The sequence below is a fragment of the Lissotriton helveticus genome, chromosome 2_1 (assembly GCF_964261635.1).
Source record: "Lissotriton helveticus chromosome 2_1, aLisHel1.1, whole genome shotgun sequence".
NCBI lineage: Eukaryota > Metazoa > Chordata > Amphibia > Caudata > Salamandridae > Lissotriton > Lissotriton helveticus.
In genome coordinates this window covers 301,170,016-301,187,059 of record NC_136059.1, presented here as the reverse complement: position 1 = coordinate 301,187,059, position 17,044 = coordinate 301,170,016, and the positions used below count along the sequence as shown (strand labels likewise).

General features: G+C 43.7%; 1 protein-coding gene across 3 annotated transcripts in view; it reads left to right on the top strand.

Annotated features, from left to right (window-relative positions):
- The window catches only part of ATP8B1 (ATPase phospholipid transporting 8B1), a 557,465-nt gene that overhangs the window by 483,313 nt on the left and 57,108 nt on the right, over window positions 1-17,044 (top strand). For all 3 annotated transcript variants that reach the window (XM_078674864.1, XM_078674865.1, XM_078674863.1), the window contains exons 23-24: window positions 5,306-5,529; window positions 13,624-13,707. In XM_078674864.1, coding sequence (XP_078530990.1) covers window positions 5,306-5,529; window positions 13,624-13,707 — 308 coding nt within the window. The remainder of the gene's footprint in view (window positions 1-5,305; window positions 5,530-13,623; window positions 13,708-17,044) is intronic.

Below are 17,044 nucleotides of genomic sequence, written 5' to 3'. Positions count from 1 at the left end.
GGTCCAGGAGGATGAGGGCCGCTGTTTCTCCGTTGTCGAGCAGGGCTCGGATGTCATCGGTTGCTGCGATCAGGGCGGTCTCGGTGCTGTGGTTGGCCCGGAAGCCAGACTGCGAGAGGTCGAGGGATCCGTTCGTCTCGAGTAAGGCGGCCAGCTGTTTGTTGACGGTCTTCTCGATGACTTTTGCAGGGAACGGGAGCAGCGAGATGGGGCGGTAGTTCTTGAGGTCGGTGGGGTCGGCTGATGGCTTCTTTAGTAGAGCGCGGAGTTCGGCGTGCTTCCAGCTCTCCGGGAAGGTAGCGGTGTCGAACGAGGTGTTGATGATGTCCCGCAGGTGGGGTGCGATGACCGCGTCGGCCTTGTTGAAGACGTGGTGGGGGCAGGGGTCGGTCAGAGATCCGGAGTGGATGGAGTTCATCGTGCGGACGGTGTCTTCGGTGCTGATCGGGGTCCAGTTGTGGAGTGTGGTAGTGGGTGGCGGTGGTTCGGTCGTGGCGTGCGTTGGTTGAGAGCGGAAGCTGTTGTGTATGTCCGCGATCTTGTTGTGGAAGTAGGCGGCGAGGGAGTTGCAGAGGTCTTGCGAAGGGGTGATGTCGTTGATTCCGGCGTTGGGGTTGGAGAGCTCTTTGACGATGTTGAAAAGCTCCTTGCTGTTGTGTGCGTTGTTGTGCAGTCGTTCCTTGAATGCAGTTTTCTTGGTGGCGCGGATCAGTTGGTGGTGTTTTCGGGTGGCGAGCTTGAGGGCAGTCATGTTGTCCGGTGTTGGGTTTCTGCGCCAGTCTTTCTCGAGGGTTCTGCAGTTCTTCTTGGAGCTCTTGAGTTCGTCGGTAAACCATGGGGCTTTCTTGCTGCCGGGTCTGCTGGGCGGGGTCTTCAGAGGGGCGAGGTCGTCTGCGCAGTCGCTGATCCACTTCGTGAGGTTGGTGGCCGCTCGGCTGGGGTTCGTTGCGCTGGTGGGTGGGTTCTTGCTCAGGGATGTCACGAGTTGGTCGGCTGTGATCTTGTTCCAGCTTCTGCGTGCAACCTGTTGCTGGTGGTGGTGAGGCGTGGTCCTTGTGAAGCTGAAGTGGATGCAGCTGTGGTCCGTCCAGTGGAGTCCGGTGGCGTGGCTGAAGGCGATGTCCTTGCTGGATGAGAAGACGGGGTCGAGTGTGTGTCCGGCGTAGTGGGTGGGGGTGGTCACCAGTTGCTTGAGTCCGAGGTTTGCGAGGTTGTCCAGCAGGGTGGTGGTGTTGCGGTCGTTGTTGTTCTCCAGGTGGAAGTTGAGGTCCCCGAGGAGGATGTAGTCAGCGGAGGGGAGGGCGTGTGGGCTGACGAAGTCGGTGATGTCCTCGCTGAATTGTGTGCGTGGTCCCGGGGGTCTGTAGATGAGGGTGCCTCTGAGGGTGGTCTTGGGGTTGATGTGGATCTGGAAGTGCAGGTGCTCGGCGGGTTTGAGGGTGTCGTCTGTGTTGGTCGTGATGCGGATGGTGTTCCTGTGGATGATGGTGATGCCTCCTCCAGTCTGGTTGATGCGGTCCCTCCGGATGATCTAGTATCAGTCTGGGATGGCGATGGCGATGTCGGGCGCTGAGGAGGCGTTCATCCAGGTTTCCGTGATGAAGGCGACATCTGGGGCTGTGGTGTCGAGCAGGTTCCAGAGCTCGACGGCGTGTCGGTGACGGAGCGGGTGTTGAGCAGGATTCACTTCAGGTGGCTGCTGCTGTTGTCCGTCTTGGTCGGTGCCGGCGTGGTGCAGGTCCGGATGCTGGTGAACTTGCAGGAGTGGCAGCAGAAGGGTCCGTGGGTGCGTCTTGGGGTGGCTCGGTAGCAACCCGGGCTTCGGCCGTCGTTGAGTGCGATGAGTTCGGTGGCGAGGTAGGTTCGGCGGGTGGGCTGGTGTCTGCGGGGCCCAGGGGTCCTGGCACTGGGCGCGGTCCAGGCGCGGACGGGCGCAGATGGGCTTACCTGACTCCTTATCAGGCTCTGCTATCAGCAGCCTGATAATTTAAAATACAGACCATGGCTCCTTTGGTTTCATATTTATTCCTACCTCTAGTCCGTATGGTTAAAGAAAAGGGGATGGTGAGATTGGGAAAAGAGGTTATTATGTACCTGCTTTCTTAAAGGTAGACCTGTTTCAAGCCATCCCCCATTGGATCTTCTTCAAAACCTCAAACAAATTCCCTGGTGCCACTCCTACGAGTTCAGTTTGTGTCTAGTGTGAACACTAGGACCAGAGAACTAATTTCCTGAGGTCCTGAAGAAGAGCCAATAGGAGTACAGCTTGAGTTACCTACTAGCCAGGTATGTGTAAACTGCACTCCAGCACAAAATAACCCCCACTCCCTTTCATTATCTTCTTTGCCATTCTCTTACATCATGAAGTACTCCCACATAGTCCATAGGTCGCATCATAACCCCATCCGTAATGGAACGGTATAGACCCGGTGATGCAGCATGCTACCAAGGGGTAGCCCTGGTGGGTGAGGGTTTCACACAAAAAAACGTGTTTTTCGTCAGTAGAGTTGTTTCGTGTGACATTGCTGAGCTTCTCTTCTTTGAATGAAATACTTGGTCAGGAGGATGAATCCAGAATATCTTCTTAAACCCCCCCCCTTTTTTTGATGTGACACAACATTGTTCCTCACAGGCATGTACGATTAGTGGAAAAGATAAGTAGATTATGTCAAGCAGAAAGATGGGACACAGAAAACTTCTTCCATGGAATGCCTCATGAAAAATCCCAAAACATTTCCAAAAAAAGTGAGCAATCATGGAAGAATGCAAGGACACAGTCAAAGATGTGGTAAACATGCTAATCTCCACGGAAGGGACAAAGACATGCTGTGCAGCCTAAAATAAATAAAGCAAGCAAATGTATGTTACAAACCACAAAGCTAATGGTGAACAATGGGTTGAATGTGTTCCAAGTAAAGCTTGTAGTATGTAACTAATATGTCTTTGCAACCCAGACCGCTGCACTGCTTGATATGTTTCGACCTAAAAAAACAACAAATATGGAGTTGTTTGGCTTTCTTTTTGCTTGCGAGTGCTAAAACCGCTATAATGCAGAAATTTAATTGCAAAATGGCATTTCTCATTCTAATCCAACAGGAGTCAGTTAAAAGTATATAATGTAGACCGTACTAATGCAGTAACAAAACGGAATCTAAGCACTCACTTTGAGTTAACAATAAATAATGTAAAGGGTATTGTAGGAATCTGGAAAATGTAGGGTTTTATCTATTAAAAATAAATAAAGTTGGCGTCATAAGTTTCAAATATCAACCTCTTGCACCTTTCAAAGAAAAATTATAAATATTGAGGTCATAGATTAAATATTTTGTATTTTACACTATAGGAGGGAGTGCCTACTGTCTCAGTTGTTCTCAAACACTAGTTTTATGTCTTATTGTCAAGGAGAGTTATTGTTACTAATGAATAACATGGTTTTTTAATCCTATGCTCTTTATGCTGTCAATATATTTCAGAACAATAACCAGCTTAATATGGGGTATTTATGGTTAGATCCAAGGGTCAGAAATGCTGCAATCTTCTCGGGTGCTTTATGTTGGCTAACATTGTGAGTCACCTGAAAACAATCAGCAATGTCAGATATGCTAATGTCTGAACCCGTTTTGTGGTTCTGAGGTTCACCTTTGTACAGGAAACCCCAAATACCTGTACCAGTTTATCTGGGGATGAAAGGAGAAACATATATTGCAATGTAGCAGATGAACCCAAAGGCACATTTTGAATTTCCTGAGCATATGAGGTCTATGCTCAGTGTTTCCTAAAGTGCCTTACTGCTGGTTATCATAGACTGCTAGATACACTTCAGGTTCATAGTACCTGGTCTCAACAAATGAGATGGGGTAGTAGCATAGCATGCTGTTTTATTTCTCAATGGTGTTAATTTTAAGAAGTTTGTGTTCGCCTGGACCCTGTTTCCTGTAATGTATGTCAGAGAAAACAGTTGCTTATGGTTCTCCGCTAAAATAGTTATGAGCAGTGTACTGTATCTAGACTTTATTCATTTCAGAGAAGACGCTCCCACTAAGGACTTTGATATCTTGTGCCTTTAATAACCGATTTACTTAGAGAATCTAGACCAGCTTAAAGTCATTGACGCTTGAGAAATACCTGCTGAACATCGGTGATCAAGAGAATGAGAGTGACAGGAGCAGGTTTTTTTTCCAAACAATTCTGTATATTTCAGAGTTCAACTTCTGCAGTTGTAATAATGAAGTATTGCCTGCTGTCCTCTCTGATTAGCAGAGACCTATATCTCTATGTTCAGAGTTGTATCTGTGAAGTTGCTTAGATTGATAGGGCATTAAAGGATGTGGCCCTGATTCTGTTCTACTAATAACACTGTTGGGAACTTCGTCAAGGTTCATGACCCAGGAAGTGGAAAATGTCTAATAAATATTCCGTACATGAACTAATACTAGATCATGGCTTTTTTCCGTTCGTTATCTGATAATCTACAACACAGAAATCAGCAAATAAAAAGATGATCCCCTGCAAAAGACCGGAATGGCTCCTTTCTGACCATCATGAATGTGTCCCTTTTGATAGACTTGCAAATCTGTGATCCTAGCGTGGATAGAAAATGTTGACATTTCATGGTAGTAAGATGTACCAATGATGCAGTCCTTGTAATTTAGATAGGTAGCATCTATTCATCCCAATATTCAAAGCATCCTTTAATTTTGAGCATGAAAAGATGGTCTGAAATATGAGACTCAGCGAGGCACGTTGGACTATCTGAGCTTACAGAACGCTATAATAGATATGTATTCAAATATAAGACTATGTATAGCACTTTGTGGTCATGAAATCAAATGTTCGATAGTAGCAGTGACAAGCCTGCCATATCCATTTCAGACCTGTAGATGTTTTTATCAAATGATACAAAAATATGTGGGTGAAAAATGATTCTTCTTGAAGATAAACAAAAATGGATTTCCAGCATAGTTTCAGATTGGCAAGATCCAGGTCAGATTTTCATAAATCCCACTTACGATAAATCTAATTACATTTAATATATAAATTAGACTTGTCTGCAATTTTCAAAATTATAAGGAACGCCTGTCATGGATCAAAATCTGCTAAATACAACCCTGATCTAAAACATGTCACAAACAAAGAAAATGGTTCCTGAACTAGAATGTGTGTGGTTTATATTGGAGAAATACCCTAGATATGAACATACGGTGGATAATTTATTCTGTTTTTTATGTAACAAAGTTGTCATTTTTAGGTTTTATAGTGTAAATACTTTAACCAAAATACGTTGAACATCATTATTACTTTTCAGCTGCTCATATTGGAGTTGGCATAAGTGGTCAGGAAGGAATGCAGGCAGTGATGTCCAGTGACTACTCCTTTGCGCAGTTCCGATTCTTACAACGGTTAATTCTTGTTCATGGAAGGTGGTCATACATAAGGATGTGCAAGTTCTTGCGATATTTCTTCTACAAAAACTTTGCATTCACCTTAGTTCATTTTTGGTACTCATTCTTCAATGGATTTTCTGCCCAGGTAAGCTCTTCTACAGGCTTGCAATTTGTAATTACATTCGGACTAGTGCATGCATTTCACGTTTTCATGTACGATATATTTGAGAGCACAGAATTCAAAATACGGACTTTTGTATAAAAAAGATAGTTGAAAAGTAAGACCTTGAGTAGCTTAGTACTATCCAGGTGTCATCTGCAATGTACATAGATGTATATGTAAGATACAACAGTCACCATTCCCATTGTTAGCAGTGAAATGCACTTGTTTGTTCCATCTAGCTTTTTTGTGTGGGTAAATATTGAGTTCCCTTAATCACTGAGGTTTGAGTTTCTCAAACTCCTAACCCTGTAGGCCAACATTAATGACCATGTAAATTATAGAAGTGAGCAGTAGATATGTTTTGAGAATTAGATGTGTACATTCTTTAAACACTATATTACTTTGTAAACAATCAGAAAAACATAAGCACTACTTTCATTTTAAACAATGCCTTTTTGAAATACAACCTTCTAAGTTTACTGTTTAATTTTTGTTCCAAATATTGAATTACTATTTATTAATTTTTGATTAATGTAGCTAAAATGATGTGGTTGAGGAAGAGTCACAAAGGATTGCAAGCAGTATTGTATGTTTTTAATACTTAATCTGTAGAATTGTGTATAGAGTCCAAAAATATCTACTTGCCATTACTACAACCCAGCTGCGAAACCCAGATCATAAGCAACATAGTTTCACATTGAATTAAAGACTACCGCTTGCCATATTTATGCTTCCATGTTCCTCACTAAATTGCTCCCCTTCTAGCCTGAAAGTCAAAAAGACCTCTAAATTAGATGATTCATAGAAATTCAGGCACCAAGTATATTCTGGGTCAAATCAGAAAAAGGCTTGATGTTTTCTTTAGATAGTTTACAGCTGAGAAATTAAATTCATACATTGTAAGGCTGCCAGCAGGCAGTATGCTGTAGAGTAGAAGTCTTCCAGAAAAAATCATGAATGTTGTTCCCAGCATTTGAAGAAAACAAATAGTGGCATGCTCATTTATACTAATGATACTAATAAAACCTTAACAGAGCAGTTTTGTGTCTTGGCAGTTTGCACAATGCTTAGAGAGTGGGTTGCAATATGCCTGGACAGGGTGTTACACTTGTGTTTATTGATACTGATTTTGGGCAGTGTTTCAATGAACCTTTATCAGGTGAAAAAGGCAGAGCTCTATAAGGCTTTTTTCTGCTCTACTCATACAACATAAGGGAACTATGTAAAAACTACAGCAAGTAAGGGCTTGCTCCCACCATCCACCTGGGTGGTGGTGATCGCCTTGTTCTTGAAGCCCGGGCACACCAGATGATCAATAATTCATAATGGCCTTCATACCTTAATGGGTAGATTATAAGTTCTTACCCTGTTGACTTCTGTGGATCCCCACAGAGTCACTAATATTGTGCTGCTCTTCCTCCTAACATATGGATATTACTTGGAAGAAGCATACTGCAAATAGATGCCAATCACCTCTTGCCCTAACAAGATATGGCTCAATATACAAACTTTTAGTTAAAAGGGGAAGAGTAAACTTCCGACAGTAGGTCTGCGGTAGGTAAATCATGTGAGTGGTGAGTGTTTAAAAGTAATTGTATTAATGGAAAGAAGCCGGTAGCTTGTAAATTGTAGTAATGCAGCATTTGTGCGACTCATTGTTTAGGTTTCTGTTGTTCCTTCAGAATATGGTCATTACATTTGCAGACACATTGGGCTTAAAAAAGAACCCTTAAGTGGGGAAGCATCTAAAAAAAAATACGAATGGTCTGATCAACTATTTTGTACTAGGGGGTTGACAGGTGTTTGTTTTCTGAAATTACAAGGTGGAGTCTTAACAATATACAGGTACACAATAATAAATGCAATTCTAATTCAGGAGAAAATCAGTATTTGGGCACCATGATTTCCGCTTTGACTGTGGAGGCACGTTTAGTAGAAGCAGTGATGAATCTCAGAAAATTAAGGCAATTCACAAATTCTAGAGTAGTGCAAGGAAGAGTGGGAACCCTTGGGCCAATGCATGCATTCCTGTAGTATATAATCTGAAACACACAAAATGGAATGAACGAATTTCTATGTGGAACCTGTTTCAAACCCTCTTGCATAGAACAGAAAAAGCAACTCAACGACTGTAGGAAGCAGGCTTTCTATATAGTGTACCAGAACGAGGTACACTGTGCAGAAAGTCCCTTATTTGGTTTACAGGGGTTTGGTTTAACAATTCCAAAGTGGTCTCTTTGTGGCAGTGTGGTCAAACAGCTTTAGGTTTATCATAGGGGAGTGCTGAGCACTTGTAAACACAGAATAAAAAAATAAGAGACTCGCTCAAAGAAGAAATTCAAGACCAATTTAGAAAAATAATGCAGATTTTTTATATTGATTTAGACCCCGAGATCTTTGGGATAAGGTAAGTACTTTTCGAGTTAGTGATTTTGCAGAAAATAGTAAAGTAGCTGTCAGATTTCGAGGCATGAGCCTCGAACGCAGTAATGTTATCCAATGGGCGAAACATATGTATACTTGGAAACAGTTGTTAGGGTTGTTCTCCTGGACTTAAGGTACTTTGGGACCAAGGACCACAAATCAACTAGCAGTCTGGTTTTACCTGCCCTGGTCAATCCAGATGCAGAAGTGCTGGTCGAGTTGGTACCCTTGAGCGCTACCCGCAAAGCCAATGTAGCAACCTGTAACAAGTTAAGTCCTGCAAGTGGGGACTTGGGGACAAGTCCGGCTGAAAACAACAAGCACTTGGCTTTCAAGGGTCAGTTGTGTCGACTTGTGCTGTAGGACTCCGGTGCAGAGGCGTTTTGTCTGGCGGGTCACTTGCGTTGGAGGCTTTCACTTTTTAGGTCGACTTGGAGATGGTCGCCTCCTGATGCCCAGAAATCAGATTAATTTACTGGAAACTTGCAGCAGCCAAGTCTTGCGTAGTGTCCAGCTCAGACACCAACACTGCCAAGACCGATATACCGACGAGGGACGTCTGCTAAAAGGAGCCAATCGTTGAGTGGCTGTGTTGTCCTGATTTGTCTCTTATGTGATGTTAAGCTTATAGAGCGCACATACACCATAAGGTCTATTGGAGCTAAGTTAGTGGAAGCTGCAACTAGCAGCTGACTTGGCCATAAGCTTGTCTCAATTGCCAGGTTTTTAAGAAGTTTCTAAATCCCGCTTAATTGGCTGATCCAATGTCAGAGGGAATAGTGTTCCAGGAGTGGGGAGCTGTTGCAAAGTCATCCTTGTGCCCTGCACAGCACCATTTTTTGCTTTCTGGTGGTAATTGACTCTGTCTGTCCCTGAACTTCGTCTAACCAGGGCCAGTGCTATGATTAAAACAGAATTGGAATACTGTGAAAACACCTACATACACTAGGGTACACTATAGGATAGGGCACCCCTATGATTGGCATGACCTCTCCTATAAGGCCCTAGTACATAATAGGGAAGAGGGATCGAAACTAATTTTACGTCCCTAGTATATAATGGGGAATGGCAGTTAAGAGGCCCTTTCTGCACTTGCATGTGTGCACTGCCGAGGCCTGAGGTCAGTTTAAAAGCAGCCCTGTTTTGCAGGACAACTTTTAACATGTAAATTGTGCCCAAACTCGGCTCTGGTGTTTGGGGAACATAACCATTAATAAACTACAATATTCTGGACTATTAGATACCCCCAGGGTCTTATTGAGATGTCCAATGGTAGGGGGGAAGTCAGGTACTTGTAAGGAGGACCCTTATAAAATAGGTTTTATATACCTTGGGTTTTATGAAATTGCACATTTTACTTCCCACATTGTAGTAAAGTGCTTCCCAAAATTTACTTTTGTTCTAGAGGAACTGTGGAGTGATGATCTGCAATATTTTTACATATTACGAACCCTTAAAGTCTCCCCTAGGTGTTCCAGGGGTGTGTGGTCTTTTAGAAATAGGCAGGGTTCTAGCAAAAGATGTTTTCTAAGCCCTGGTGTTGGGTAAAATTGCCCAGTGCATTTTCCCCATTGCAGATTCCTAGCCACATAGGTTTACATGGCAAGAAGTTATTAATGAATAAATCCTGCCCAAGAAACGCAGCAAATGGCATTCAAGGACTCTGTAGAATGGTATTTTAATATCCAACAATATGGTATTGTTAAATTTATCCTAGAATGTACATACATAAAGTACATACAAAACATTATAAGACGTTCCTGTTTGTAAGCCAAAATTCAGCCCTCCAGTGCTCTGCTCTGACTTGCCAGTTAAAGTGGATTAGTCAGGCTGCTTAAGTGGGACCTGGGATGAAGAGCCATTCTGGGAGGAGAAGGTTCTGCTGCATAAGAATGCCAGAGCAAGGGGAGGGGGTTGTAAACCATGATCTTCAAAAGAAGGAAGGGACAGGCAGAAGAGCCCAGTTTCATTTAGTCCCCTATTCTCTGACCCAGCCAGATTGCAGGCTCAAGGAAGGAATGTGCAGAGGCTAGGGAAGGGAGATTGAGCCATCCTATCCTGGAGACTGGTTTAGCCTGCTCTTGCCTTGCTGAGACTTCAGCCATATTGAATTTTAGAGCTATAGTGCTCTCTGCGAGACCAATGTGCCATACTTTGGAGGAAATGGTCATGCTCTGCAGTGTTGCCCTCTTAATTCAGGGACATCTTAAGGAAGTTGGGGCCCTGGCCAAACGTATTTTAGGGGCCCCTGTTTGAAACAATTTTGAATTTATGATCAAATTTCAGCTCTTTCATGCCCTCTTTGGTCAGGTCACCGGGCACACAGACACACTCATTCAAATTATAGATGCATTTACATATAATATTCAGGGAAATTGATGTGTGTTTTCAATAGTGTAACACAGCAGCAGCTCACAGATATTACTGCAAGTTATCTCTGACACCCTCCCAGTTCTCATATGTGAGGTCCTGTTTTGATGTAAAAAAAAAACCTTGAATGTTGCATGAAACATAAACACATTTCTCTGCAAAATGTTTGTAAAAGACTCTCACACATTACCAACATTAAAATCAATTAAAGGAAACCTGTAATTAAAACAATCTGTTTAAGAATCATTCAAGATCCTTGGGGAAAAACTGCAGAAGAGAGGTGGGTCAATCAGAGAGTCCCCTGAAAGGCTGGGTACCTGGGCCAGAGCTCACTTTGCCCATGCCTTAAAACGTCTCTATCTCATTGGACAGGAGTGCCCTCCTATGTAACCCCTGTGTGGTGCCAGAGAACACTGAATAAGTATCTGAGCGGGGCAGTGCCTTTCAGATCTGCCGCTTGAAACCACAGAAAGGTCCATGCTGAAAGCTTGATTTGCACTAACCAGGCCCTTCACTCTGGCTGACTGCGCCTGCTGCACAATCTGGAACTACAGTCCTGTGCATCACACCTGCTTAAACATGACTACACAGTGAACTCCCTGCAAGCTACAACTTAACAGAGCTCACCTGGACCATCACCAAGAATCCCCAGCCTAGAGTAACTCCCGTGGATTTGTAAGGGTTTTGTCCAAGTTTATTGTTGGAATTGAAGTCCCAAACTTTCAAGGACCATCTTGGAGCTTCAAAGAAACTTCAGGTAGAAGGTCCAGAAGTTAGAAATTTGGAGCAACTTTGACAAAAAGTTCCATAAGTGAACCGACTCGACCTGGACAGCTAAACTGGAGATCCTCAACCGCCAGCCGCCTTCCCCTCCAGGTTCGTCCCACTAAAAAACTCTAGCGGTGCAACTTCCAGAGTTTGACCGGGGGATGGTCAAAACCCAGGAAGCGAACCCTCACTAAATCTGGTCTGGTGAAGAGCTTAGAGGGACCTTAAGAGAAAAAGCACCATAAAAGTTTCTAAGTCAGAACAAAGAAAGGGTGACCAGGACTAACCGTGAGAGTCAAGCAGCCCACCTTCAACCATGTGTTGTGCTGGATCTCTGGTTCCCCCGCTGTAAAGCTCCGAAGGTCTGACTTCCATAGGTTTGACCGGGAGCTGGTTACAAGGCAAGCCGGCGAGCCCTCACTTAATCCGGACTGACTGAGAGCTTCTAGGTACCCCGGGGAAAAAAAGCGCCAGAAAAGTTTTGAAGTCAGAAGGTAAAAACTTTTATTCAGACCCACCGCGAGTGGAAGCTGCGCAGGGCTCCATCACAGTTGACCTAGCTTTGTCTTTGTCTAGCACAATCAAATGTCCCAATAGGTGCTATAGGTTTCATTGTGCTATATAGTGCTAAATCTTATAATATTCGCATCTCCTGCTCCCTACATTGGATTTTTTTTGTTTTGGTGTCAGATAAGATTGTTTCCTAATTTTATAAATTGGTGTTGGATTTTTATTGTGCTGTGTTTGAATAATTTACTGATTTGATGTTTTTAAATGCTTTACTTTACATACCTGTCTCTGTAGTTAAGCCTGCCTGCTGGCAGCCAAGCTACCAAGGGGTGAGCACGGTAATAATTTTCTGAGACCTATTCTGAGCCCTATATTGTGTTACTGGCCTTATTGCCAGTGTTAGCTATATATTTACCACTACTAATAATCTACTTCCCAACAGGAGCCAATACAGAAAATCTGACCTCTCCTAGCCTCTTTCTTAAAATTGTATTTCGACCTAGAAGTTTGCTTCCAGTTTGATCTAAAAAGTGAGTCTCCAACGCAACCGACTCGCTGGACAAACACCTCTGCACCAGAGCTGCTCCATAGCCAGAGTCTGAGCCAAGTGAAGGTGTCCCCTTACCCCAGTGACCCTTCAGAGCCAATCCCCCATTGTGTTCAGCCAGACTTGTGTCCACTGGCATCACTTTTCTTGCTACAGTTTTCTCCATTTACTTTCCCTGTAGCATACGAGGCTACCATCACGAACAACAGTTCTGCACCTGGAAACACCGGTGCAGGTTCCATCTTACTGTTGGTGATTTTGAGGACCTTGCTCCCTAAATACCTTAAGTCCAGGATATCAATCCTAATAACCGCTTGAAAGCATACCTTTGCCATGTATGTTTCTCCCGTAGGATAACATTACCGCGTTTGAGGCTCATGTCTCAATTCTGACAGCTCCGAATGTTACTCTTTTCTGCACAGTCACTAACTCGAAGCCCTTACCTGATCCCTAAGATGTTGGTGACTAAATTTTAAAATGTGTTCTTTCTCTAAATTGGTCTTGAACTTCTTCTTGGAGTGTGTCTTGTTTATTAACTCTGTGTACAATTGCTCAACACTCCCCTCAGAGAAGCCGAAAGCTGCTTGACCATACTACTACAAAGAGCACTTTGGGATTGCTAAATGAAGCCTCTGTACACTAATAAGGGTCGTCGTTTTGGTCCACTATATTTACAGCCAACTCCCTACATTTGTTACAAAAAGTGGGGGTGTAGTAAAGAGGCACTTTACTACAACAACAACTAATTACCACAATATAGAGCGCAGCAATGACAGATATATCTGACCGGGAGTGAGGAAAGCATGAGAGGTTAACCTGGGCAGGAGATAAATACCCAATAAATGACAATTGTTGCTCACAAAAACACAATTTCTGTGTACCCACAGATGCCTGTATTTTAAATTAATTCAATGATTTTACTACTCTTGAGATAACACAAAATGGAATCTCAGCACTTTCCCACACAATCGGAGTCTCATCAAATTGTTATCCAAGTTATTTTAAACATAATATAAAATATATTTTAAAAAATACAAATTGCTTTTCAGTGTGTTTCATTTGGCAGTACATTCTGATTTTTTTTTTAGAGAAGATGGATAGAGGTCAGACAGAGAACCGAATGAGTGGTATATATTAAAACTTGGCTGGCTGTATTTTTACGACAAAGATTTGGATTTAGACATGAAGTTCGCCTCTACAGGTACTGACTATTTTGAATGCCAACAGATATGAATTACCTTTTCATCTGAAGATGGTCATCAGGCAGAATATGCCACAAGGTTCATGCTAGAGCATGCTGATGTATAGTAACTCCTGTTTCTTTGGAGATAGGTGTTGTGGGCACTTGTCAAGCAATGGGACTTTTTTGAAAGCACATTAGATAATTCATACTTTGGAAATCGTTTTTTGTAAAACTCTTGTCACTTTTAACATTGACCCCTAAATGTTTTTTCCAGCCCGTGTATGAGGATTGGTTCATCGCACTATACAATGTTTTGTATTCTAGTCTTCCAGTTCTTCTTGTTGGCTTGCTCGATCAGGTACGTCACATGAATTGGAGTTTTTGTATTTTCTGCTGTCTACGCAACTATGTTTAGATGTTAATCCCCATCTTGACTGTTAAGCTTCAATATGATACATTATTTGTTTCCTTAGATGCAGCAGTAACTTCATCATTGGTCTTATTGGGGGAACTACTAAACTCTTCAGCCCACCCAATCATTATTGTATATATGAGAACTGTCTAGTTAAACTATAAGGATTAAATTACATCTTTTGTTTCTACAGAAGGTCAATTTTCCGAAGTTCTTAGCTGCCAGATATTCTCTCAGCTTGTGTTCACTCTTCACTTTTTTAATTTCTCTTTGGAGGGTGTAATCAACCCGAATTCAAGTAATCTTTCCCTGCTTGCTATGCTGGTTTCCTGCTATTTAGTGTGTCATTCTGATCTACAAACCTGTCGCTCTTTTCCTATTGCTTTCCTGAACATCTCCTATCCTTCAGGCATACCTCACCTATATCTGGTGTTACCTCTCCACTATTATAAATGTGATTAGTCTTCCTAAGTTAGTGGTATTGCTTTCATGTTATACACCTCAGTGATCATTCCCTTAGTTTCACATTTTTCAGTTGACTCCATTTCCACCTAGCTTTTTCTTCACTATTTTTTTGTCACCTCCGTTTGTCATTCTTCTGCAGTACCCTATTACAATTCTGTTTCACCTGGAGCAGCACCTCTGCCTTTATTTCTTAATAAAATAGCCTACTAATGTGTCTATGGAATTCACAGTTTATTATAGCTGAATGACTACTTCTTTTAATCTTATTATGACCTTGTTTGGCACTTTTCTTCTATTTCACTGCTGTTGTTTTCAATGGTTCTCTTCCATGCCCATATGTTGTCCTCTCTTAATGTCTCATTTTACTTTAATGTCTTGTATTCTGCTAATGATTAAGCCACCGGTGAAGAGCTTGGTTTTATTACTGACAGTTAATTGGCCACATTTCCTTGGGCTGATTATGGGCAGTACCCCAGGCTCTAGTTTACTATGTTTAAATTAAGTTGCTTACCAGATACCTGGTTGTTGCATTACCCTCCATCAGGGCAGTCTATTGTCTAGGCTTCTTGAGCTAAGGGGAGATGCAGATGGCACATATCCTGTATGGCTAGGATCCATACCTCCATATTAGTCACCCACTCTCAAACCAACCCACAGTCGCCCATCTACTGTACATTTTAGCCCTTGTTATTCCCTCATTGTCATATATTAAATGTGCAGATTGCATAGGTATAACTATAACAGGACTCTCTCTGTTGCTGGCCCATCTGATGTACTGGAGTTGTCTGATGGCTCTGGAGCACTCGTGAATCCGGGATGCCCCCCCACCCCTACACCGACGCGTGGCGAGCTCTCCAAACGGAGCTATCTCGGAGCACTTAGGAGGTCGGGACACCTTCCCGGCTAGAGCGGAGGAACATAACCATCACAAGAAATCATCGCGGATCCCAGAGCTGTTCTCTGATTGCAGGCACCGGAGCGGGGCACACGGAAGCTCAGGAAGCTTTCCCGGCTGAAGAGGAGGAGCGCAACAAGCGAGAAATATTGCAGCGGAGTCAAATCACGAAGGCAGCACTAAGCTACCAGAGACCGCCCGGTCTAGCGCCCTACCGCGACCCACTTCCCCCCCCCCCCGCTCCTTCCCACTCCCCTGCATTCTTCAGCGCGAGAGACACAGCCTTGCGAGTGAAATCAGAGTGGCCCCCCGGAACTCCTCTTGACAATGGAGTGAGGATGCCAGCTCTGATCAGAGACCAAAAGACAATGAGTCTCCTATAACGCGGTGATCCCAAGGAGCTCAGCAGGCATATTCTGAGCTCACCTCCACTCATCTATATGTGCAGAACGAGGCTGGCACATAACGATGCCACGTTGCCAAGCTCATTCTTGGGGCCACTTGCGCTACTCTGACTGAAGGCAAGCAGATTTACTTCAACCAGATGGCCATAATCTAGGAATTCCCTCCCATGAACTCAAATTCCTGGATAGGGTAAGATGGCTACTACCTCTACAGATCACACAAAATGGCCGCAATAGATCAATAGGTTAACAAAGAAAAAGGACTGCTTCCCGTGAGGTCCTTTAACTGAAATAGACAGTGGACTTCCTTGCTAGCACTGTTCTACCCAGTTAACAGAGCAGCCACCTTGGAATGACTCCACTCACAACCTTGTTACACTTTCCCCCTAAAGGGCAGCACCTTACTTAGACATCTTCCCATCTGTCTACTCCGGCGAATCTAGTGTTACCTACACTATGGAGCGCACCGGTAACTTCACCTACTCCATCACTTACCCCCCAAGCCTTTCAAAAAAAGCAGCTATGGGTTTCAAACACAACTTAATAAAATTTCATCCTGAAACACCTATCACTGACCCATACTTCTCAATGAACAAAGGGCTCATTAAGAATGACTTATTTTACATTAAAAGAAGAGCTCAATGGAGAAAAGCCTTTCTCGCTCACTTTAAGGTCTCTCATATGAAGAAAACAGCGCACGGATTTACACTATCTATCCTACCTTTCCTATTCTTCAATGCAGCAGCCACCGTCAATATCTATCGTAATGGGATCATCCTCATCCAATCTACCGACCGCAACCTCAATATGATAGATCACATATTTCCACTCATCAAGGAGAGAGTCACTCTAACACACCCCTCCTCTCTAACCAATCGTTCCAAATTTTTCAACTCCCATCCTGACCCCGAAGTAATTCAGGATTTCCAGCTGTCCCCATCTGCTCCGTCATTAACCCTAGACTTCAACGACACCCCACCTAACATCTCACTCCAGCTAATAACCGCCGCACTCCTTAACACTATCAATACACTCACTATCCCCCCTCACCCTGCACTACCTCCCCCACCCTCATTACTCCTAGCACCTCCCATCAGCCCCACCTATACCCCCACTGATCCTAGCATAGCCCTCTCTCTGTCCCCTCACCTTGCACTACCTCTCCCTTCGTCCCCCTCACCATTACTCCCAGCACCTCCCATCTGCCAGTCAGCCCCACATATACCCCCTCTGATCATGGCATAGCCGTCTCTCTAACTCCTCCCCATCCGGCTTCCTCACTCCCCCCCCACTCCATTGACATACACACAGAAAGAGCTCTTTGCATGGTCCCCAACCTCTACTCCCCCCCCCAAATGACACTAAAGAGGCTTCTACCCCGCCTACTCCCTCAGTCCATCTTTCCTATAAGGACTCTCTCACACCTGACCCCAGACTTCACCAGATATTATCAGCCCTTCAGCAAGTCAAATCTGACATCTGAACCCTACACGACCTTATTATACAGCAACCCAAGTTC